Source organism: Dromiciops gliroides, chromosome 6, assembly GCF_019393635.1.
Source record: "Dromiciops gliroides isolate mDroGli1 chromosome 6, mDroGli1.pri, whole genome shotgun sequence".
Classification (NCBI taxonomy): Eukaryota; Metazoa; Chordata; class Mammalia; order Microbiotheria; family Microbiotheriidae; genus Dromiciops; species Dromiciops gliroides.
Genome location: NC_057866.1, coordinates 194155146 through 194180608, shown reverse-complemented (window position 1 = coordinate 194180608; position 25463 = coordinate 194155146). Strand labels below are relative to the sequence as shown.

The 25463-nt window shown below is 40.6% G+C and overlaps 1 protein-coding gene across 1 annotated transcript in view; it reads right to left on the bottom strand.

Moving 5' to 3' along the window:
- Positions 1-25463, bottom strand: part of GALNT7 (polypeptide N-acetylgalactosaminyltransferase 7) — a 194623-nt gene that overhangs the window by 68575 nt on the left and 100585 nt on the right. Inside the window, 1 exon segment of the mRNA XM_043973515.1 lies at positions 23701-24161. Coding sequence (XP_043829450.1) covers positions 23701-24161 — 461 coding nt within the window.

Below are 25463 nucleotides of genomic sequence, written 5' to 3'. Positions count from 1 at the left end.
TGGCCAAGGAAAATCAGCTAGGAAGGGATGCAGCCAGAACTCTAAACTTGGTGTTCTGACTCCAAATGCAGGCCTTTTTCTCTTTCATCACATTTCTTCCCTCTATTTAGAGGAGGATAAGAGAGGTTTGGGAGTTTCCAATCTAGGAGTTGATATTTCTGGTAACTAACAACAATAATAATGATAATGATAGTACTTATGTAGTACTTTTAGGGTTTATAAAGCACTTCACAAAGATTATCTCATTTTATCCTCATAACAACCCAGGAGAATAGGTACTATTACCATCCATGTTTTATGAGGGAACTGAAGCAGGGAGCGATTAATCAACTTGCCCATAGACTGAAACATGCTATTTTTCATTTTTTTCTTTTATTCAAGTTTTCTTGTACAAAATGACTATGTTTTGGGGGCAGCTAGGTGGAGCAGTGGATAGAGTACTGGCCCTGGAGTCAGGAGTACCTGAGTTCAAATCCAGCCTCAGACACTTAACACTTACTAGCTGTGTGACCCTGGGCAAGTCACTTAACCCCAATTGCCTCACTAAAAAAACCAAAAAGACTGTTTTATGTAAACAATAATTTACTGAAAATATTATGTATTCATTATATTACATTATAGTTACTATATGTTTAAAAAGAAACATAACAGATTTGGAGTTTCATGTGTAATACTCTTTTTTCCCTATTCTACTTTGTTATGGAAATGCTTGTTTTATTTCTTAAGTTCAAAATTTTTAAAAATGTTTTTTAAAAACATCAACTTGCCCAAAGCTACACAGCTAGTAAGGGTCAGAGGCTGGATTTGAACACAAGTCTTCCTGCCTCCAGTTCCAGCACTTTTATATACCTAGTTGCCTCATAAATTTTATTTTAAGTTGGGGCAGCTAGGTAGCATAGTAGATAAAGCACCAGCCTTGGATTCAGGAGGACCTGAGTTCAAATCCAGCCTCAGACACTTGATACTTACTAGCTGTGTGACCCTGGGCAAGTCACTTGACCCTCATTGCCCTGCAAAAAAATATTTTTTTAAACCCTCAAAAATTATATATGAGTAGTGACCTGGACTTTTTATGGACTAAATTAAATCTTGGGTGGGAGGAGGCACTTGGACTTTTTTTGGTGTTATAAACCTGGGCTATGGAAGCTTCCTTTACTGATGTGGTTGGGCAGCTCATCTCTTCCAGACTTGATTCGGATTATGCATTGAGTGGGAATTCCCCCTCCTAATTCCCCTCCTTGGGGAAAACCAAGGTATAAGTAATTTTTCCCTAGAGTGCTGTGGTGGGGGTGTTACAGGCCATAGAATAGAAATCTTACCCCTTCTTTTGGGTGGTCAGGTTCCCTTAGGACTGAACTGAATCACTGCATCAATAGATCCAGAGCGGAGGAGACTGAGGGAGTGCAGCACCCCAGGCCCCCGGGGCAGGAGAAGCTTGTAATGATCAGGTTTCTAGCAAAACCAACAACCCTACATCCATTCAGTCTGGTGGCATACACAATAGCCCACACCTATAATCTCCCACCTTTGCAAAGGGAGGGAAGCAGGAGCCTTTTCTAATTCTTCTCTGGGATCAAGGTTGATCATTATCATTACTCAGGAATCTCTTTGAGAGACAGCATTAATAGCTGTTATTATAGGGCATGGAGGCCTTCTCAAAACTGCAGGAGGCAGGAGAACTATAGATAGGGGCCAGAGCATCAACACCTCCCAAAACTAATAACAAAGAGCTTGCCACACAAAGAGGAGATCAAACAAATGCAAGATTGTCAACTCCATGAGAGCAGGGACTGTGGTTCACCTTTTTAAAGCATAACACATTCCCTGGCACATTAGTTGTTATATCTGACTCTGTGATCCCATTTTGGGGGTTTTCTTGGGAAAGATACCAGAGCGGTTTGCCATTTCCATCCTCAGTTCATTTTACAGATGAGGAAACTGAGGCAAAACAGGATTAAGTGACTTGGCTAGGGTCACACAGCTAGAAGTGTCAGAGGCTGGATTTAAATTCAGGATGAGGACTCTTCCTGTCTCCAGGTCTGGCCTCTCTCCACTGAGCCACCTAGCTATGCCACATTAGTAGGCACACACAGATATACACGCTTTTAGTTAAAGCTTAAAGCCTCAGTAAGACTTTTGAGGACACCTTAGCAATAACTGCTGTTGTACAGTTGTTTTTCAGTTGTACCACTAGAGTGATAATCAGTTGTACCCCACCCCCCTTTTTTTTTTGCAGGACAACGAGGGTTAAGTGATTTTCCCAGGGTCACACAGCTAGTGTCAAGTGTCTGAGATCAGATTTGAACTCAGGTCCTCCTGAATCCAGGGCTGGTGCTTTATCCACCTGGCTGCCCCACCCCTTTTAAAAGAAGGGCTGGGAAAATCTGCAGAAAGAAGTCACAAGCAGTTTTCTCTAGAGATGCTAAGCCATGACCTAATGCCCTTTTGATTCTTAACTTTTTTAGAACCTTGGGTTCTTTTGGCAATCTGGTAAAGCCTATGGACTCTTCCTCAGAATAATTTTTATTAAGTTAATAACTGAAGAAAATGGTTAATTTCAGTTAGAGCTTATTCAAAATAAGGATATAATTTTTCCCCCATCCAAATTCATGGACCCCCTGAAATCTAGTCTGTGGATCCCATATTGAGAAACCGTGATCTAGATGCTACAAAGTTTCTGAGGCTATTTCCTACTCAAGTATTTTAAAGGGCCTAGATAACAGTATAGGAGCTTATCTATTACTGGGCTCAGCAGATATCGAGCCTGGGTAACTTTTGGTAGCATACGTGGTGCTAAGAAGTACTTCATGATAGAATATCTGAGGAGTCACTGCTATGGAAGAGAATGATAAATGGTTAGGAAGCAATGCAAAAATATATGGAAACCTGCCATAACTGATCTTGGGTATTCTCCCTTTCTCAGAGTATGTGGGAGCATTATAGGTGTCTGTGTCTGGCTGGTGTTATGGAGTAGACTGATCTAGTACCTATGTAGCAGGAGGAAGGAGGGAAGGAAGGAGGCAACAAGGGATGAAGCTGGGAAGTCAAAGCTTATCCCTCTGAACTGTACCAGCATAGCTTCCTGTCATTTCCAAAGCCTGGAGCAGGGCTCTGCTTGATGTAAGACTCAGTATGCATAACTTGGACAGTATAATAAAACAGGAATTCTAGGCTTAGAATCTATATCAACACACACTTATTAAGTGCCTTGCTAGGTAGCCAGCACACCCTGTGAAAATGCTTAATGTAAACTCAACGATAGGATTAGAGAACTGTATTCCCGAAAAGGGAGAAGCCATGAAAAAACAAATTATTTCTGCATTATGTTCTCTAAACATAACATATTTCGATTTTTTTTTTTTAGTACTTTCTTCACCTTTTCTAGGGATTCAAAGAGTAGCTTCATTCTGCTCATTTTCAACCAAGTATATTGGTCAGGCAATTTGTTTAGTTATTTCTGTATTACCATTTCTTATCTTTAAGCATACTCTGAATAATTTTGCCTCAGGCTACATTGTTATGCAATAATATTGTTGATATACTATAATGAAACTGCTGATGTGTTGGCAAAGTTAAGATGTTATCTTTTTGTGTGTGGTGGTTCTATCCCAGTTGATTCCTGGGGAAGCTCTCTTAGCCTCTTATTTTAAGCCCCTGTAGCTTGATCTTAAAAAACAAAACAAAACTTTTCTCTCAATTACTATGCAAAACTCCTATATTCTGATGACTCATTTTGGCAGCAAGGTAAGCATGTTCTTGAAGGTTGTGATATAGCACAACGTCTACTATGTTCTGCCAAACTAGAAAAGATATTATAGCTCCACCAACAAATGGCATCTACTAGCCTGAGACCCAGCCCAGTTAAGTTCCTGAAGGCTCATCACTGAATAGTTGACTGCTACACAATGGAAATCCAATGAAAAAGAGAGAAATGCAAAATGTCCCTCAGGTACATAGGCTACCCCCTTCTGCTGCCTCAGGGATTGTGGAATGGAAGGGAAGGGGCGGGCGGGTTGTAAGAATCATGGTTCTTAAACCATTTACAAGCATTCAGTTGTTGGTTCTTTTAATCTGTGATTTTTGTCCAACTGACACGCTGCTGCTATAGGAGCTTTACAGATTTATGCTGACATTTCCCCCATAAATGAAATCTGGAGATATGAAGATTTTAAATGGAAGAGTGAATGGCTCACAGGTTCTCCTTGAAGAGCAAATAAAAGAGTGGGAAGATTTGTTTTCAACACGTGCCTAAAGGCAACGGGAAACATGCTCTGTAGAGACACTTAGTCATCTCCTCTCACTGCACTCACAGTGAGTGTAAGCAAACACACCCACCATGAAAATAACTGCTGGAGATGATGGAATTCTAAAGCGAGAGGTTTTAACCTGCCACCTGGGCTCACAACCCCGATGTCATCCTCAACTCCTCACTTCCTGTTACCCAATCTACCATCAGATCTTTATGTTTTAATCTTGAAATCTCTCTCTTTTCTATATAAAAAAAAGATGTCTTCTCTTCAATCCTACAACTACCAGCCTGGAATAGTCCCTTAGCACGTTTTGCCTGGACTAGCCCAACAGTTTTCTGGTAGGTGTCTCTGTCTCAAGTATCCCAAGACAATCTAATCTTCCACTCAGCTGCCTTCAAGCCTTGGCTCTGATACAAACTATCTGTTTGACCCTGGGTAAGTCTCTTAACTTCTCAGTACTCTAGGCAACATGAAGATGATAAGAGTAAGAGAAGATACTCACCTGCGTGAGTAGAGAAAATTCCTTACTGGCAGCTCCCTGTATACAAAATCACAGGTCCTATCCCCTATCCCTTCCCAGACTACCACATTACATCACTTGTCCATGGGCAGCCCATTCAGATATCCCAAAAGCTTAAATATAACTTTAGCAGCCATTGTGGATGGAGAACGAACTAGGGTCAAAATTGAACAGGACAGGGAAGAAAACAGGCTGACTCGAATATAGGAAATTTTATAACATCCTAACAGTCCCAAACTGCTTCCTCTTCCAAAAAGCTAATAACTCTTGGACAGCAGTATCTTCCTGGTGATGCAATAGGGCTGTGAATCATTGAATACCTTGATCTCAGAAAAAATCAAAACCACAAGTGATCTAAATGTAAAAAGAAAAATAGACAGTAGACCTAAGTAGGTAGTGAACAAAGTGCTGGAAGAACGGAGTTTGACTCTCACCTCAGACACTACCCAGCTATGCGATAATCGGCAAGTCAACCGAACCCATTTGAGCCATAGTTTCTTCATCTATAAGAAGAGTATAATTATGGCATATACCTCACAGGGTTTTTCTTAGGATCAAACGAGACAGTATATTTGCAAACCATCGAGCACTACATAGTAAGATATTACTGTATTTTACTATTAATAAAATTGCTTCAAGATTAATAAATTATTTATGATGAATAAAATTAGTCATCCCCCACCCCGAATCTTCTTTTGTTCAACCTAAGCATCCCTAATGCTTCCAACTGATCCTCACATTAAGCCGGTTGGCTTCCTTTGAGTCTTGTCTTTTCTTTTTTTTCTTGCGGGGCAGTGAGGATTAAGTGACCTGCCCAGAGTCATACAGTCAGTACATGTCAAATTTCTGAGGCCGGATTTGGACTCAGGTTCTCCTGAATCCAGGGCTGGTGCTTTATCCACTGCACCATTCAGCTGCTCCCCTTTGAATCTTTTCTAGCTTACTGAGGTCTTTCCTAAAATATAATGCCCTGAAACAAACACAATACCCCAGATGTTTATGTTCAGACCTGAGAAGAACAAGGTAGAGTGGGGCAATCAACTCTTTGGCCCTGGTAATTACCCATCTCTTGTATTGATTGTAGACATTGCACAATTGCACATGACAGCTTTTCTGGCTGTCAGGCCAACCACACCACTAACTCACACTGAATTGCTGTCTAATAAAATCTGAGATGAATGTGCCAAGTATCTGCCATACACATGCATGACTTGGGTAAAGCTACTCTCAGGATGAGAAACAGCATGGCATGGCTTGGCTCGACTGGTCCACTGTACCTCTGACCTGGTATGTGACCGGGGCAAATTTGCCAGGGAGGATCACATGCCACAATCTGAGGCTGTCAAGCATGGAAGGGAAGATGGAGCATCATGTATCTGAACTCCTCTCTCTTCCCTGTCACCTTACTTCCCCTCTCCCTGTCCTCCACTCCCAAATCCACTGGACAGGGAAGAAGCAGGGCAAGTAAAATCAAATAAACCACAATGTTTCACTTCCAACCCTAATACTGAGGGTTATAAAACAGATGAATGGATTAAGGGCAACTAGATTACACAGTGGATAGAGTGCTGGGCCTGGAGTCATTAAGACCTGAGTTCTAATCCAGCCTCAGGCACTTCTCAGCTGTGTGACTCTGAGAATCACCCAAACTTCTGTTTGCCTCAGTTTCCTCTACTGTAAAATTACCTGATGGGGCTGTTCTAAGAATCAAATGAGGAAATAGTTGTAAAAAGTCCTTATTAGCACAGTGCCTAGTACAAAGCAGACAGTATAGAAATGCTCATTCCCTTCCCTTTGAGAGACAGGCTGTGGCATCTCCTTCTCTGGATAATTTTAAAAATTGCACAGCCTGTCCTCTTTATTGGATGGGTTTCATAAGGCCCTGATTAGATGAAAGTGGATAAACTAGTGCCTTTTGGGGTCTTTTACAGATCTCTGAGCCCACCACCTAGTCTAAGATTCTGATAGAAAAGACCAAAACAAAGTCATTTGGCTGTCACTGTCACAGTAACCATAAGGACACATTACCCTTGGAAGGTGATGTGGGAGGTGGGGGTGAACTTAACACAGTACCCTAAATTTAGAAGCTAAGTTCAGTGAGTGGTTCAAAAAGTTTTTTTCTTAAATAATACACATTGAAAACTTTAATCATTTGACCTTTTACAAGAAAATAAAAGTTGTTCATGTTGCCAAGACAACACAGCTTATCATACTTTGCTTGTCAATCAGGAAAGGTTAATTGCATCTTCCCCCTTTATTACTGAAATAGCTTCAACTATTGCTGCTGATTTGCCATTTAAACGCTTTCCTTTTCAAAGAGGTTCTCCCCTCTGAGGGGGGTGGGGTGGGGGGAGGAGGTTGCTGATTTCTAAAGGAGGTTGTTCTTTCTTGGTAGAACATCTTTTGGCTGGTTCAGCAGTCCCATCAACAAAAAATCAAACCTTGCCTGAGGCCTGACCTCAGCAGAGCAAGGGAAGGTACAGGGTAAAGTGATTTTTTTTCCTTTCGCTGTGGTGACAGCTCTTTTCCCTCTCTTCTCTATCTGCTCTCATTACCAGAGATTTACTGGATTTAATATGGAGCAGATTTTGTGGAAAACCATTTCAACAACTCTTACTTGATTAAAGGCTAAGTTTACTCCTCTATAAAATGAAGGGGTTGTAATAGATGAGTCCTAAGACCCTTGCCAGCTTTAAATCCTAGGATATTAAAGTAGGCCGAAGACTTATGGACTGGAGACGTATCAAATGGAGTATTTAGTAGGAACGAGTGAAATACACATGCTACAATTTCGAAAAAGTTCTGGAAGTAGAAGCAGACTCATTGGAGGCAATGGAACCATGACATTAAAGAAAACAGCTTTTCTTTGGGAATCATCAACCATCCTAACATTAGAGATGAGGGCCTGATTTCAGAATGTCATTATTGTCAACATTCAGATCTATAAGGCCTGACAAGGAACCACAGGGATGATCCCCTTAACATAAATAAAACTGACACTGTTTTCATCTCTCAGGCCTGTCTCCATGCATTTATCATGCTGAACTAGGCACTATAGTGTTTTTTTTTAAAGTGCCATTATCCTCTTCTCCCCACCATTCCCTATACTATAACTTCCATGAGGGCAGGCACTGTGTCTTAGTGATGGTATGGTATAGATGAAATAATATTAGATACAGAGTAAAGAGAGACCTGGGTTTGAATCATGCCTCTGGATTTAATAGCTGTATGACCATATAGCAAAACATTTCAGCTGTTTGATCTTCAGTTTTCCCTTCTGTTAAATGAGGATAATAATATTTCTATTATCTATCTCACAGGGTTGTTGTAAAGATACCTACATTATCTCACAGGGTTGTTGTGAAAACCAAGTGAGATAATGCATATAAACAACTCATGCCCACTGCAGTGAAGAAAAGGTTAGATTTGGAACTAATAATAACAACAATGATGAGAAGGCTTTATTTTTGTTGTGTAAAGTTTCCTTCCCTGGATTTCAGGGGATATAGAGAGAAGAGTTGAGGTGAGAAAGTTTGGAGTGGGGACAGACTGAAGGGAGGGGAAAGACTATCAGTTCTGTTTTGTACATCTTGAGTTTAAGATGCCAGAGGGCATGGGGCAGAGAAGTCTAGCAAGTAGTGGGGGATGTGTGGAAGATTGAGAGATCAAGGCCTCTCCTATTACCTACAAGATATACAGATTTGGGAGTCATCTGCATAGGGGTGATAACTGAATCCATGGCAACTGATGAGAATACCAAGGTAGAGAGTGAAGGCAGGAAAAAGAAGAGGTGCTGGGACAAAGAAAGCCCAGAGTGGATGTTGGATGGTGATCCAGAAATGGAAATTAAGAAGCTCAGACAGGTAGCAGGAGAACCAGAGAGTATTATGGAATTGAAGAGAAGCATGCCCAGCCAGGAAGAGAAGGGGGTGATCAACAGTTCTGACAAGTATATCCAGGTGGGCAAACAGCATGAGCACTGAGAAAAAGCCATAGGATTTAGCAGTAAAGAAATTGTGGTAACCTTGGAAACAGCAGCTTCACAGGAGAGTGGTATGGTTGGAAGTTAGACTACAGGGGGCTGAGAAGTGAGTAGGAGGTGAGGCAGTGGAGTCAATGAGTATGGATGAATTTTCTCAGGAGTTTGGCAAAGGGAGAAGAGATATAGGACAATATCTTGAGGAAACGTTTCAGTCAGGTGAATGCGTTTTTTGTTTTTTTGTTTTTTTTAAAGGATGGGTAAATTTGTAGACAGTGAGGAAAGAGCAAAAAGAAGCTAAAAAGGAGGGCTCAAGGCAGATTTCAGAAAAACTTGGAAAGATTTAAGTGGACTGATACTGAGTAAAGTGAGCAGAACCAGGGGAACTTTGTACATAGTAACAGCAACATTATGTGATCAACTGTGATAGACTTAGCTCTTCTCAGCAGTGCAATGATCCAAGACAATTCCAAAGGACTCATGATGGAAAATGTTCTTCACATCCAGAAAAAAAGAACTGTGGATTCTGAATGTAGATTGAACCGTACTGTTTCTATTTTTTGGTTGGTTTTTTTCCCTTTATTGAGGTTTTCCCCTTGTGGTCTGATTCTTCTTTCACAATATGACTAATGAAGAAATATGTTTAATGTGATTGTACACATATAACTTATATCAGATTGCTTTCTGTCTTGGGGAAAGGAGAGGGAAGCTAGGGAGGGAGGGAGAAAAAATTTAGAACTAAAAATCTTTAAAAAAAGAACTAAAAATCTTATGAAAACAAATGTTGAAAACTATCTTTACATGTAACTAACTGGAAAGTAATAAAATACTTTTAATAAAAAACAAAAAAAAAATAAGGGCTGAGACCAAATGGATTTCTATACATTCCAGATTATTTCTGTTTCCGAGAAGGCTACATATATAAGATTCCATGATGCTAACAGGGTTAAGTAACTTGCCAAGGGTTACACAGCTAGTAAGTGTCTGAAAATAAATTTGAAAGTCTTCCTGACTCTAAGCCCAGCATGCAATCCACTACACCATGAGCTGCTATATTTCATTTTATAGGAGAAGCAGTCTCATATGGTTTAAGAGCATTCAACCTGGACTCAAGAATAGCTAAGCTTTAATCCCAGCTAGGCCACTTACTACCTACCTTATATAATTGATTCCTAGTCACAGCCTCTCCATGTCCCAGTTTCTTTATCAGTAAAGTGTGGATGGTACATCCCTATATCACAGGGTAAAGAAAGAACTTTCTACTGTAAAGTACTACATAAATGCATACTACTATTAATGCCATATCTTATAAATGCTGTGTGGAGGCATAACTAAGCTGGTACAGCTACCCCTGGGTACAACTCCACCACTCACCTGTGGTCCTACTCAGTCACAAGTATACATCCTTTGTGCTGTCCAAGATAAAGTACTATCTTAAATTCTGTTGATTAGTTAATGAGATCTGGGCAGCTCCAATGATATAATTTGAAAGAGAAATAAAATTTTGGGTGGAACAAGCATTTTTATTATATGAGTCTTTCCCATGACATTTGTTGGGAGAACTGCCCAATATAACAAGTCTTTAAAAAAAAATTTAGGGGAAGCTATGTGGCACAGAGCACCGGCCCTGGATTCAGGAGGACCTGAGTTCAAATTCGGCCTCAGACACTTTACACACTTACTAGCTGTGTGACCCTGGGTAAGTCACTTAACCCCAATTGCCTCACCAAAAAAAAAAATTTGACAAAAACCAAAGCTTTAATTGATACTCTGGTGCCTGGGCCCAGTACAAGGGGGAAAGGAAGGGGAAGAGTTAGTGAGGCTATTAAGAATAGGGATGGGGCAGCTAGATGGTGCAGTGGATAGAGTACCAGCCCTGGAGTCAGGAGTACCTGAGTTCAAATCCGGCCTCAGACACTTTACACTTACTAGCTGTGTGACTCTGGGCAAGTCACTTAACCCCAAATGCCTCACTAAAAAAAAAAAGAAAGAAAAAAAAATAGGGATACTGGGCAGCTAGGTGATGCAGTAGATAAAGTACCGGCCATGGATTCAGGAAGATGAGTTCAAATCCAATGTCAGACACCTGGCACTTACTAGCTAGTCATTCAACCCTCAATGGAAAGAAGGAAGGAAGGAAGGAAGGAAGGAAGGAAGGAAGGAAGGAAGGAAGGAAAGAAGGAAAGAAAAAGAAAGAAGGAAAGAAAAAGAAAGAAAGAAAGAATAGGGTTATCAGAACACAAGGTCCTGAGGGGGAAGGGGAAACCCTGGGACATGGTTCTCACAAACAGAGGACCTAGGAGGCACTCCATTTTTCCAAAAGAAGGCAGTCGTATTAACAGTTTCCATACAGAGAAGAAAGAGGGCTGGTCTGGAGGCTATCAGGGTGGAAAGGTAGCTTCTTGGAGCTTCTCATTTTTGTTTCTGTCAGTGTATTCTAAATTTGAATGCTCTGAGACAAAGTCCCGACTACCCCAGCCTAGTAACAGCTTTAGAAAAAACAATTTTACATAACTGTCCTTGATCAATGTGAAGATTAAGGAAGTTGTGTTTTATTCCCCATATTCTGCAAAATTTTGTTTCCTGCTTTAGTTTAACCTTAAATAGGATGGAACAGAATAGGTTAGGATAAAAACGCTCTAACATATTCAAATTGTTATTAATTCTTAAGTCATGGCTTGCTGGTAAGTAGAATATATCTATATAAATCTCCAATTCTTGTATCAATCACTCAACAAGTATTTATTAAGCACCTACTATGTGTCAGGCAAGGTACTGAGGACAAGCCTAAAAGAAGAACAACTCTTGTTGTCAAAGGGCACTTTTGAAAATAGGCAAGTCATGTTAAAAATTATCCTGTTTTGTAGCCTGTAATTTGAGATTGTATCTCACAGCGACCTCTAGTGGTTCTAGTGAGAAATCAAATAGGGGTAGAGGGACTGACCAGCCCTGCCAGGCCACTCCCAGGGCAAAAGCTCCTTTGCAGGCCATCTCCATTCACAACTCCTATTCCCACTTTCCCCAGTACTGTGATTCCCACTATGGTATCTTTAATTGTTCTGGCTCATTGCCCCATCGCTCTCCAGTGTTATAGATGCTTACCCCATCCCCTTTGCTTATCACTGGTGGGCCAGGACTTCCCCCACTTCCTAAAGACTCCCCCATCCTAGTCCTTTTCAACAACGGAACTCTTGGCCCTGTATTTCTGGTCATTTTTAGTTAAAGTTAAATAGACCAAGAGCCCCTATATTTATTGAATACTTAAGTAATTCCCAAATTTATTCCACCATCTCTGCTTTCTTTTCACAACTTATTCTTCGCCTCTTTCTGGTCACCAAAAGTCTTAGCCAAACCATAAACATGGATGAAAAATTCTATCGTATCAATGCACTCCCCCTACCAATATGCAGGTCTCTGACTTCTCCAGGCCCTAATATTCTACATTTAGTGGACATTGCCCTGGTCCTCAGGCCCTATAGAACTATTAATTTAAATTAGGAGTGGAGCAACGATCTATTGTCCCTTGTGAAGTCTATCAACTTCTCAAAATGGTTTTAAATGCATAGGTTATATGAAATATCAAAATAAAAATATTTTTTTCTAGTTCATATTAAGAATTTTTAAGATCTTAATGTTAACCCCTTTTTTCCCCTTATAAGTGGCTGATTTCTGAGTTTCTACATGTGTTTTTGAGGCTAATGAGAATGCTTTATATGTAAGGCATATTCTGTAAATCATTTTGTCTAGATGAATTCTAAAACCTTCTTGAAGTGCTTAAAATTTTGTTGAAGCTGGGGGCAGCTAGGTGGTGCAGTGGATAAAGCACCAGCCCTGGATTCAGGAGGACATGAGTTCAAATCTGGCCTCAGACACTTGATACTTACTAGCTGTGTGACCCTGGACAAGTCACTTAACCCCAATTCACAAATTGTTGAATCTAAAAAACAAGAGGAAGAAGCAGTTCCTCCCATAGCCTCTGACTCTAAAGAAAATGTCTGCTCCACAGAATTCCTTAACCACCATGGCCCAGAAGTCTTCTCAGTCTAGAAAATTACTTGGCCCTGTCACCCCTCCTTCTGATTGGCCAGTTCTTCCCAGAACTTCTATTCTAAGGAAAGTGCCTGCCATGCCCAGCCAGGCCTGCCCAGGCTAGCCTTATTCACTCCCTCATTCTTTTTTGACCCAGGGAAAAATTTAGTCTGGCTGAAGCCAGAGTTTAGCACTTATCCCTCTTATCCCACCCTGCTTCCTTGGCTTAAGAATAAAAGAATCATGGGGCAGCTAGGTGGCACAGTAGATAAAGCACCGGCCCTAGATTCAGAAGGACCTGAGCTCAGATCTGGCCTCAGACACCTGACACTTACTAGCTGTGTGACCTTGGGCAAAACAAACAAAAAAAAAAGAATAAAAGAATTAGCTAGGCACTCCCTCTGCACCCCCCAAAACAAACTCTCTCTCTCTGTCTCTCCACACTTCTTTTTCAACCATGCCCTGGGAATATCTCCGCTTTATCAGCTTTCTTTTATGTGCTGCCTTCCCCCATTAGAATGCAAACTACTTGAGGGCAGGAACTAGCCCCCTCATCTTAAAACTCCTAATTCTCATAAAAGAGCAAATATTCTACATAGTTATATTGAATGTGCTATAGGATAGTTCACATAATTGAAATTGTTTGAAGCCTATATTGCTGCTACTTTAGAATTTTTATTTAGGGATTTATTGAAATAATACATATACAAAAATAGGGTTCATTTGGATTTTTTTTTAGTCTGTTTTTGTCTGAACAATGATTTCATCATGGGGAGGGGGGGGAGGACTCCTGGTGTGGAAACTCCTTTCATCAATGAAGATTAGAAACTTATCTGTAACAAAGTCTTAGACTTTCTTGGAAGCACTAGAAATTTCATGACTTGCTCAGGACCACACTACCACTGTGTGTTAAACCTGGGACTTGAGCCTAGGTCTTATAATTGAAGTTAACTTTACCCACTATGCCACATTTCCCCTTTAGATTTAGCAAAATGGAAGGTAAATGCAGTTTTAGGATTTCCTTGGCCTTAAATGTATTCAACATTTCAATAATTTGTAGAAGCCTATAAGTATGGGACTCCACTGAGGTCTTCAAGCCTTAAATTTAGTTGGATGTATGGTTTCAGGAAAAAAAAATCTGCCATTCCTTTGCATTTGAGACTTTTGTTTTAAAGTACCTGATGTGATTTGACTGAGCAATTTTGATTTGCAACAATTCACCCAAGACTCCTTGGGAGGGAGCCTTGAGACTTGGAAGTACTCATGTTCCCTCACTCTCTCCTGAGAAGAGATTCGGTATTAAGTATCTTCTTGTATTTATGTTTGGTTGGAGAGCCACGGCAGGAAGCATGCAGTTCGGATTTCTCAGGCTCTGGAGGGAGCTCATGCCTCACAGAAAATGAGGCAGAAGGTAATTTGCTTTCTCTCTTAGCAAAGACTTTACAACTCTTTCCTTGGAAATGACAGTTTTTCACCTCTAGGGTTTTAAGAAACTTGTAACTTCAGGTTTCTAATCCTTCTCTGAGGCACTTTCCCCTGATGACCTGATCTGCTTACTGGAACCGCAGCAGAATTGCTTGCATATTTTCTTTTTGATTAAAAAGGCGGCGTTCAAATTAAAATAAGTTTTTCTACTTCGGTGTCTCTCACCGGATTAAAAGAAATGTGATCATCCACCCAGACAGTGACTATATCATAGTGCTAGAGTTCTCCCCTTGGACCTGAAAGGAGGGAGAAAAATCTGGTTGCCAATGATATGCTAAGTGGGATTACTACTAAAGGTCATTAAACACTATCTCCCGTGCAGTGAATTGGACAGGGAAGGAAGAAGGCCAGATATGGAATTGAAAACCCTGGATTTAGACCTTGATTAGCTATGTACTGAGTGACTCTGGGCCTTAGTTCCTTCATATTTTGAAGGAAGAGCCACTGGATGGGATGACTTGTCCTATCCCTTATAGTTCTTGAGATAGACTAGAGTCCTCTCACCAATCCAACGATACAGGAATGTTCCAAAGGACTCATGATCGACAAGGATCTCCAAATGCAGGAAAAAAAATAGAAACTGTGGAATATAAATGCTAATTGGACCATACTATTTCTTTTGTTTTGGGTGCTCTTGTTTTTCTTTATTGAGGTTTTTCCTTTTTGCTCTGATTCTTCTCTTATAACATGACTAATGCGGAAATAAGTTTAATGTCATTATATATATATACATATACATACACATACACATACATATATACATACACATATATACATACACACACACACACACACACACACACACACATATATATATATATATATATATATATATATATAAAAACCTTTATCAGATTACCTGCTGTCTAGGGGAGGGGGGGAGGGAGGGAGAAAAATTTGAAATAGGAAATCTTATATAAACAAATGTTGAAAACTATCTCTACATGTAAATGGAACATAATAAAATACTTTTATTTTAAAATAAATAAACAAAATAAATCTATGGTTCCGTGAACACTGGACAGGTTATGTAACCTCTCTGGGCCTTAGTTTCCTCATTTATAAAATAAAGTCTTTATTCTAACAACCTCCAAGGTCTATTCCAGCTCTAACTCTATGGTCTCCTCACCAGTGAGCCCATATTAGATCACAGTCACCTCAACTATCTCAGAACTCACCAAGATCCAACTTTTGTTTACACCGCATTTTACTCTGTCAGCCTCCACTTTACATTGCTCAGCAGGAGATAAGGAACTTATTTACAAAGGTACTCAAGAGGTCACATAAGCAAATATTTGTATTTCTGTCTCTCTGCCTAAGAAAATGTTTGATACAACCAGGTAGCTTGCTTGGCTTTTAAATGTTACCCTGAGCCCTGAAAGAGTTCCTTCTCAGCACTGGGGCTAATGAGCATAGAGAAAGAGGGCTCACAGAAGTGTTCTGGTTAATTTCAGCTTGAGTCCACCATATTTAGAGTGGAAGCCACTGTGCTTTTACTTCATTCCATCTAACTGGCTTCCCTGCTCCTAGCCTCTATCCGCTCTTATTTATTCTCCACACACAGGAGAAGGCTGACCATGTCACTCATTGCTTTGCTCAAATTCCAGTGATTCCCTGTTACTTCTTGGGTCAACATAAGTCCTTTTCTTTGGCATCCAAAGCCCTACACAACATGACCCCAACCACTCTTCTCACCTCATTACACCCTATTATTTTACAAATACTCTATGATCCAGTCAGTCCTGCCTTCTTCCTGAAACTCACACAGATACTCCATTTCCCAATTCCCTCTTATAATGGTCATCTTCCACGTCTGGCAATCATATGTCTGTTTCTGAGAATCTCTGGTTTTCTTGAAGACTCAACACTAGTGTTACTTGCTACATGAAACTTTTCCTGATCCCCCTTTTGATATGACCTCACCCCACAATCATCTTGCATCTATTTTATCTATACACAAACACACACATTGTTTCCCCAACCAGAATATAAGCTCTTTAAAGTCAAAGATGATTTCATTCTATTGATATAATTACAATTGTATCAATACTTAGCACATAGTAGGTAATTCATGCTTTTTGACTGATAGATTCCAGTCCTTTTTTTCCTCTAAAATCTTGTCCTTTGGATTTATCCCTTCCTCCTCTGTGAGGACCCTGTCCCTCTCTTCCCCTGGGGGTCTTACAATATTCTAACAGGAAAAGGCAATGGGACTAATCAGCTCATGACCAGCTAAAGGTTACAAGGCACCTAAGACAGTGCTGGGTCTAAAGTAAGGATTCAGTCAATAGCTATCTCTCATTTTCTCTTAGAAATTGTGGCTGTTGCCTCCAGAATAAATGGGGTAGCTATAGCTAAAGTCATAGCTAGTGTTTTCTGACTACAATCTGTTAATGGAGAGTGAAAAAGAAGTTAAATATTTGGATCTTGATGCCTGTTTGTGCCGTGGTGCCTGTTCATTCATTTCTGATTTTTTGTGATCCGCGTTTCGGCTTTTCTTGGCAAAGATCCTGGAGTGGTTTAGCCATTTCCTTCTCCTGCTCATTTTACAGATGAGGAACCGAGGCAAACCAGGTTAAGTGACTTGCCCAGGGTCACACAGCTAATAAGTATCTGAGTCTGGATTTGAACTCACGAAAGAGGATGAGTTTTCCTGACTTCAGGTCCAGCACGCTTTTCAATGTGCCACCACCTAGCTGGCCTTATCTTGATGCTTATAAGAACCCAAATCATCCTTGTGGGAGATGAAGTGGTGTCAAAACTCTTCATCTCAATTTATATTTGTTATCCCCAGCAATGTAAAATGGGTGGTATTTTCTGATGAACTTTACAAGGGGAACTGCCTGGAGGGCAGTGACAAACTACAAGGTTCCCAAACTTCAGATCATCTTCACTGGAGGTTCGTTCTGGAGTCAAGGCTTTGTTTTAGCCCCTGAGCTCAGTACTTTGGAGCATGCTGGCAACAGATCAGTGGTTCTGTGGGATGATTTTTTAAAACCTTCATCCCCTCCTGACAAAATCCAAAGCTACATTTAGTGGAACTCAATGACCTCTCCAGAACTTGCTCCAATGCTCAGGGATGCCCCATTCCCTCACCCATTGCGGGCAGAAGAGGGCATTTTGTTCTCTGTGACCCCAGAGAGACATAAGCGGCAAAGGGGCAGTGGGCGCTAGGACAGACTGGCTTGGATCTCTCCTTTGGCTCTTTCTCTCCTCCACTTCTGTCTTTTTTCTTCTAGTCTTCCTTAGTGAAGGGTGGGGGAGGGGTAGCAATGCAGATAAGAGCTTTGGAGAGAAACATGGCTTGTACTTGTCTCTGTAAAGAACATTCAACATTCTTCCATAAGGAGCCCAAATCCTACATTCCCCCTCAAAACAACCAAGAACGAGTCCTCTGCTCCAGGCCCATTTTCTCCTTATATTAACACATTTAAAAGCAAATGAGGGGCAGCTAGGTGGCACAGTAGATAGAGCACTGGCCCTGGATTCAGGAGTACCTGGGTTCAAATCCAGCCTCGGACACTTGACACTTACTAGCTGTGTGACCTTGGGCAAGTCACTTAACCCTCATTGCCCAAAAAAAAAAAAAAGCAAATGAGATGACTTATATAAAGTTTTTTTAAATGCAAGGAAAAATTAACTGTATAAATAACTAGAGACAAGGCAAATTATTCGATTTAAGGCAGAGAATATCTTCCCATCTTTTTTTTAATTTGAATGCTATATTTAAAAAAATTTTTATTTTAATGAAAGTATTTTATTATTTTCCAGTTACATGTAGAGATAGTTTTCAACATTTGTTTTTATAAGATTAAAAGCTAGAAATCTTATAAAAATATCTTCCCATTTTATGGTACAATGGAAAGACGATTGGATTTGGACTCAGAAGCCCTGAATTGCTATCCTGGCTCAGGAACCTCCTGACTTCTTGTGAGACCTCAGGTGAGTTTTTACTTGCTTTTACTTGCTCATCTGAAAAATGAGGGCTGCCTAGAGCAGGGCTTCTTAACATTTTTGTGTGTTATGGACCTTGTTGGGCAGTATGGGTGAAGCCTCTGGAATATGTCTCAGAAAAAAAATTTTAAATCCATAAAACAAAACACAAAGGATTACAAAGAAAACCACCTATTTCAATAGAGCTATCAAAATATTAGAAAGAAAAGTTAATGGATCTCAGGTTAAGAAGCCCCCTGGCTAGATGATCAATCTAAAAAAGGGTCTCTTCCAGCTTTCAATCTGTGAGCCTATGAACTGCCCCCTAAGTGGCAAGATCACACAGCTCCCAAAACTGGGCTCCTGGAAGTGACTGTGAGAGACCATGGGGGCTTTGGTGGCAGGTCAGCTCACATTTCTTCTCCCTAACTTCACAATGAATGTGAATAGGGATACCTTGGGAGTGGCCAGAGGTCATGTCCAGCTTAGCTAAATAAACCTAATAATCATTCAGGAATTTAAAGCAAAAACCAGTCCTGAAACTAGAGTAGACAAAATTAAATGTAGTAGAGTGACACACAAACACATACACACCATACAATTACACTTATTTAATTTGTACAAAATTAAGTGGCTGCTGGGTGGCATAGTAGATAGAACTCTGGTTCAGAAGTCAGGAAGAACCAAGTTCAAACACAGAGGTAAAAATATCAGCTCTGCCACTTAATAACTGTGTGACCCTGGGGGTGGCTAGGTGGCGCAGTGGATAAAGCACTGGCCCTGGATTCAGGAGTACCTGAGTTCAAATCCAGCCTCAGACACTTGACACTTACTAGCTGTGTGACCCTGGGCAAGTCACTTAAACCCCCATTGCCCCGCAAAAATAAATAAATAAATAAACAAACAAACAAATAAATAAATGTGTGACCCTGGGCAAGTCACTTAACCCTGTATGCCTCAGTTTCCTCATCTATAAAATGAGAGGGAGAAGGAAATGGCAACCACTCCAGTATCCTTGCCACAAAAACTCCAAAAGGGGTCACAAAGAGTTGGACACCCTGAAATGACTGAACAACAACGAAGCAGTATGAGTTATGTACATACATGCATTTCCATATAAATACACAAAGCAGGAGTTCAACTCTTCTTTGGGCAACTTTGGGTAACTGTGGCGGTTGCCTCCGGAATAAATGGAGTAGAGGGAGCTTATTAAAAAGGGGAGCTCAAATTTGGAGCCAGAAGGAACCTCTGAGGCCCATCTCATCAAGTCCTTTCTTTTTACAGATAAGGACACTGAGGCCAGGACAGGTTAAGTGACTCACTCAGGTCGATACAGCTTTTAAGTGGCAGAGCTGAGATTTTGAACTCTATCTCCCAATCCAGTGTTGTTTTCACTGTGGGTGACTAGGAAAGAAGGGGAAATACTGGGTATGAGAATTTACTTCATTTCAACTTAGTCTGGAAATTCCCTGTACATACCCAAAAGTTGTTTTTGTAGCAATAAATTTCAGGCTGAGGTCAGCTAGAGATTGGGTTTTTTGGGGGTAAAGAATACCAACAGCATGTCTACCACAAGTCATGTGAAACTTTTTTTTTTTTAAGTGCTTCTCGGGGATTGGAACCAGTGGTGGCAAATTTTAGTTGAGAAGGCCTGAGGCATATTATTGTAGGTGTGCTGCAGAAGGAAGGGATGACATGGCAACAGTAAATGTCTAACCAGATTCAAATATGGGATATGGGGTCAATGTACAGTTTGCCAATCAAAACACTGAAATATGGTACAATCTTGCAGGAAGGAATGGAAGGAGCATTTATTAAGCACCAACTATGTACTGGGCATTGTGCTAAATGATTTACAAATGTCATCTTATTCAAGCTACATCCAAAATGTATCTGGTTACTCTTGTTGGAAGTTATTTTGTGGGGGGGGGCGGCTAGGTGGTCCAGTGGATAAAGCACCAGCCCTGAATTCAGGAGGACCTGAGTTCAGATCTGGCCTCAGACACTTGATACTTACTAGCTGTGTGACCCTGGACAAATCACTTAACCCTCATCGCCCCCCCCCAAAAAAGAAAAAAAATAAGTTATTTTCAAATAACTGCATTTAGCTCCCCTCACCCCCAAAGTAACAACCTGCTCAGACTGAAATCTGTAATCTGGATCCATGAACAGTCATGACTTTAAACCCATTTTAACTGGAGAAAGGATCACAACAATTTTACCAACTGGATTAATTGGATTTCATCTATCTTGGTAAAGATAAAGGATTTCTTTGTTAAAACAGGAACGGGTGGGAGAGGAAAACTTAACAATTCAGCTTAAGTAAATAAACTAAAATAAATAGTTTTTGTATTTACTGTAGAATTAAGCACAGCTAAAAATCATTCCTGTTGGAAGACAGGCATTTCTTAAAAAACAGAAACAGCTCACTGACAATGAGAACTAAACCATCAATAAATAAAAGGCATATGCGAACAGGTGACATAGTGGAGATAGAGCGTTGGACCGTTTAAGTCAGGAAGATCTGGGTTTGACCTCAAATACTTATTAGCTACGTGGCCCTGGACAAATCATTTGACCCTTCTGCCTCAGTTTCCACATCTGTAAAATCAGGTTAGCACCCTACCACTCTGAGTTGTTGTGAGGATAAAATGACACATTTATAGTGTTTTGAAAACGTTAAAGTGCTATGTAAGTTTTAATTCTTATTTATTATTACAGCTACTACTACTACTACCACCATTATAATTAACAAAAGCATGGTTTTTAGTAGATAAGACATGGAACTTAGAGTCAGATTCAACTCTTGCCTCAAATACTTGTCAGCTTGGTGACCTTGGGCAAGTCACTTAAGTTGCCCATCACTCAGTTCCTTCATCTGTAAAATGAAGGGGTTGGAGAAGATGGCTTCTAAAGTGCTTTCTTGCTCTCAATCTATGATCTATGATTTATGTAATACTTGGCTTTTTAAAAGTTCCCTCACATCCTCAAATATTCCTTCTAGCTCGAAAGCTAAACCAATCCTGGACATAGACCCCTCCCCAAAATGGTCATTCAATGCTCTTAGTAAGCAATAGAAAGCCTGTCAATTACTAAGTGAGTGTAATTCACAACCACAACACACATAAGCATGAGTCAAACAAGCAGCTGGGCAATTCTCTACCGGGTGGAGAACACTTGTCTGAAAAGACAAGAGCCCAGCCTCAGCAACAGACAAGCTTGACGTGGTGTCGGATGCCACAGCTAGGAAAGCAACCCTAAATTTGGCACCAAAATCTTGGTTTGGGTTGGTTTCCACTGTAACAGTGGTGAAATAATAAGGTGAAAAAGGCGCACCATCTTTAGCTAAGCAAGCATCAGGGCCGGACTGGCTGGTCTTATGGGTCACTGATGGTCTGTGTACCTGTGCATGCATATCCCATGGGATCCTGCTCTTCTGTCCTTGGTGAGTGTTTGGGAGGAAGACAATGGACATTCACTAAGTTGAATGCGAAGACTGCACAAAGTCAGGAAGGGCTAATTATCCTGCCAATTCACAGTCTGAAAGATCTGATTGTCTTCTTTATGTACATTTATTTTTTTTTTTTTACTGAGGCAATTGGGGTTAAGTGACTTGCTCAGGGTCAAACAGCTAGTAAGTGTTAAGTGTCTGAGGCCGGATTTGAACTCAGGTACTCCTGACTCCAGGGCCGGTGCTCTATCTACTATGCCACCTAGCTGCCCCAATGTACATTTATTTATTTATTTTTTTTAGTGAGGCAATTGGGGTTAAGTGACTTGCCCAGGGTCACACAGCTAGTAAGTGTTAAGTGGCTGAGGCCGGATTTGAACTCAGGTACTCCTGACTCCAGGGCCAGTGCTCTATCCACTGCGCCACCTAGCTGCCCCTACATTTATTTTTAAAAGCATGTTCTTGCAATCTCCCTCACTGTGACCTATGAGCAATGTAGGGTAACCACTATAACAGTTTTAAAACCGTTCTTTCTAAATAATCTCAGTGTTAAGAAGAGGAAAGGGTCTGCCCTTTTCCAAAGAGTTTTCCCAAAGAAATAAAATTCTGGTAAGAATCCAGGCTCCAAAAAAGGCTGCTGGGAGTTACAAAATGTAGTTAAAGATGAATGTTAAGGTACTCGTGTAACAAAGTTCTCATACATTCAGATGTTTTAACAGAAGGCATACAACTCTGAACATTTCCCTTACTTATTAGGGAATAGGTGTTCCTGATTTCCTCTTTTTTTTTTTTTTAAAGTGAGGCAATTGGGGTTAAGTGACTTGCCTAAGGTCACACAGCTTGTAAGTGTTAAGTGTCTGAGGCCATATTTGAACTCAGGTCCTCCTGACTCCAGGGCCAGTGCTCTATCCACTGCGCCACCTAGCTGCCCCCTCCTGATTTCCTCTTAAAAGATAACAGGGAGAACAAACTGAATAATGACATCAAATGTTAGAAGTAATCAAAATTTTACTTTTCTGATTTTTAGAAGGAGGAAATTATGGAAGATCACAGGATCACAGATCTAGAGGCTGAAAGAGACTTCAGATGCCATCAAATCCAACCACCTCATTTTATAGATGAACCCACCTGTAGAATACGGGATTAGATACTTAGGAAAGTTAAATGGGAAACATAGTTACATAGCTAGTAAGGGTCAGAGGCAGGATGTGACCTCAGATAAAATTGTTAGTAATTATGTTCATTTTACAGATAGGGAAACTGAGACTTAAAAACAGACAGTAACTTGTCCAAGTTCAAATGACTAATAGGTGAAGAGGTGGGGGGATTTCTGAACCCCCTGCAAGGTCTTTGGACTTGAAGTAGATTACTCCTTTCTAAGCCACAGGACAAAAGAGGCAAAATAAGACTTTATCCAGTCTTCTTAAAACTAATGGAGTTCTAGTGGAGTCCAATAAATAAAAGTGGAGAAAGAAGATACACAGATGGCAAAACATGTAAATATCTACAAAAGGAAACCAGAAAGATGACAGATCATGGGGTAAATGGCTAGATCAGGTTTTTGTTTTGTTTTGTTTTTAAAAAGCACAAGATACCAGATGCTGGAGGAGATTACTGAAAGAAAGAAGATTTAAAAAACCAACAACATTGAAAAGGTCAAGGAAAATAGTATTGGAAAGTTAATGCAAATAAATATCTCTAATTAGAAGGAATATACATGAATCCAGAAATCTTACCTGAACCTTTCAATTAGGAATCTAAAACATTATAAAGCACATCCCCACTTGCCTACTCCCATCTCTAGTAAGCCCCCACTCTGAACTACCAGAGGCCCAAGTAGTCTCTGTGAAGAAATAAATATCTTCTCTTTAAAATACAGATATTTTATATATTGAAATATATTTTATATATTAAAATATATTTTACATATCAAAACATATATTAAAGTATATTTTGTATATTATATAAGATATATATTTATATAAATATGTGCCTTTGCCAAACCCTGAACCAAACCATCCCCAATGAGAACAGTAAGAGGGCATCTGCTTACTCTTCTTGTCGCAAGTCATTGATGCTGCGGTCTAGTGAGATCATATCACTCGCCACCATGTTAAATCCAAACTCTTTAATGCTGGCATGAATGGACTCTTTGTAGTCTGGTCCCAAAACATATGGCTTTGCTTCCTCTCCAGGGCCACCAAGAACACCATGAGGTTCAGGTTCTTTGGGTTCAAAATTCCCAATGATTCCGGGCCGGAGCACAGGATCATGGTAGGTAAGTGTCTGAGGCTTAAAAGTGAGATATTGTCTCTGGAGGGCGTTTTGCTGGTTGACACCCCCAGCTTGATGCTCTTGTTCATTTTTGGCTTTGTTTTTCCTTCTAATAGACTCCAAGTCCACTTCTACCCCTTCCACGTGGGGCCAAGGTACCACAGGTTTGAATCTGTCACCTCCAGGGGCTAATCCGTTGCTTCCTCTGTTAAGGACAGGCCCATTGGCATCTCTGCCTTCCTATACAAAGGGGGAAAAAAGGTAGACAATGAGTACATGGGGCAGAACTTATGAAATGAATTTTCATGTTTTAAGAAAGCAAACGGAGGCTATGATAAAACAATTTAAAGTGTGAACCTGAAACACTCCATTCATCAGAACCTTTCCCTTGGAAGGTATCTTTTAAGCTGGGAAGTATACATGGAAACACTGACGATTCCTACAAAATGTCCTCCCTGTGCTAAATAGAGGGGGGCATCCTCTCAAACCACTCTGCTTGTGGACCTAGCTTTGAGTCTCAGGATTCTGGAGGAAATAAACTATTAAGACCCTAAACAAGGACGGCACTGGGGTACACAAAAACAAAAATGTAAAAACAGGTTGTATTATACAGGATGTGGTTTCTCCAAAAGTCTGGCATATGATAGATAAAACCTCTCTGCTATGATAACACAGCCTGGTGGCAGCTGTATTAGGTATCATCTATCACTAGGCCGGCTGGCTCCATGCCTTGAATGACAGGGGATACAGGTCGGGGTTTGTATTCAAGGACCTGAGTCAATGTTTTCCTTCTCAAGAGGACTTGGTGAGAGCTGCAAAAGAGATCCTAATGGCTCTAACCATCTCAGTTTGGAGGACCAGACTTAGGGACCACCATGCAGTGGTGCAAATGGTTAAGTACAGAGGCCACCTTGCAATTCTCTCCTGCCCCATGACCAGGGAAGACCCTCAGAATCTTGTTGAAGGTCAAGATGCTGGTTAATCAAGTCTGACCTTATATCTTTCTCTGTCTGCCTCTTACTGGGCTAAAAGCAGCGACTAGCTATAAAGACAAAGTTTTTCGAAAGGGGTTCTTGGACCATATGGTAGAGCAATATGTTCCACTGGGATCCCAGAAATGATTTCAAGAGAACATGCAAATGAGAGTAACTGGAGAAGAGGAAGACACAGAGAGAACATCCAAATGTGTTACACTGCTCTAAGGGGCAATGCCTCAGGGTGGTCATGCTCCTACCTAAGAATGGGATGATGCAAAACCGGTCCAAGATTTCACTTTGCATTAAGAGATGGTCCCCTCGACATACTATATTAAGAGACACCCTTCTCTCCCTTCCCCAAACCCTGCCCCCCACCCCACCCCAGTTACTTTACTTCCAATTCTGAGATTCTCTGCTATCAGACAAAGGGAGTCACAAATAGAGCTGAGCTAAAACTTGATCTTCAAGGCAGCGTGGGAAATAGCACTTAAGAAGATACAGAAGTGAATCTGAAAGTCTCATTTGAAGCTGTGATGTAGTTCATTCAAAGAAAAAAGTAATGCCC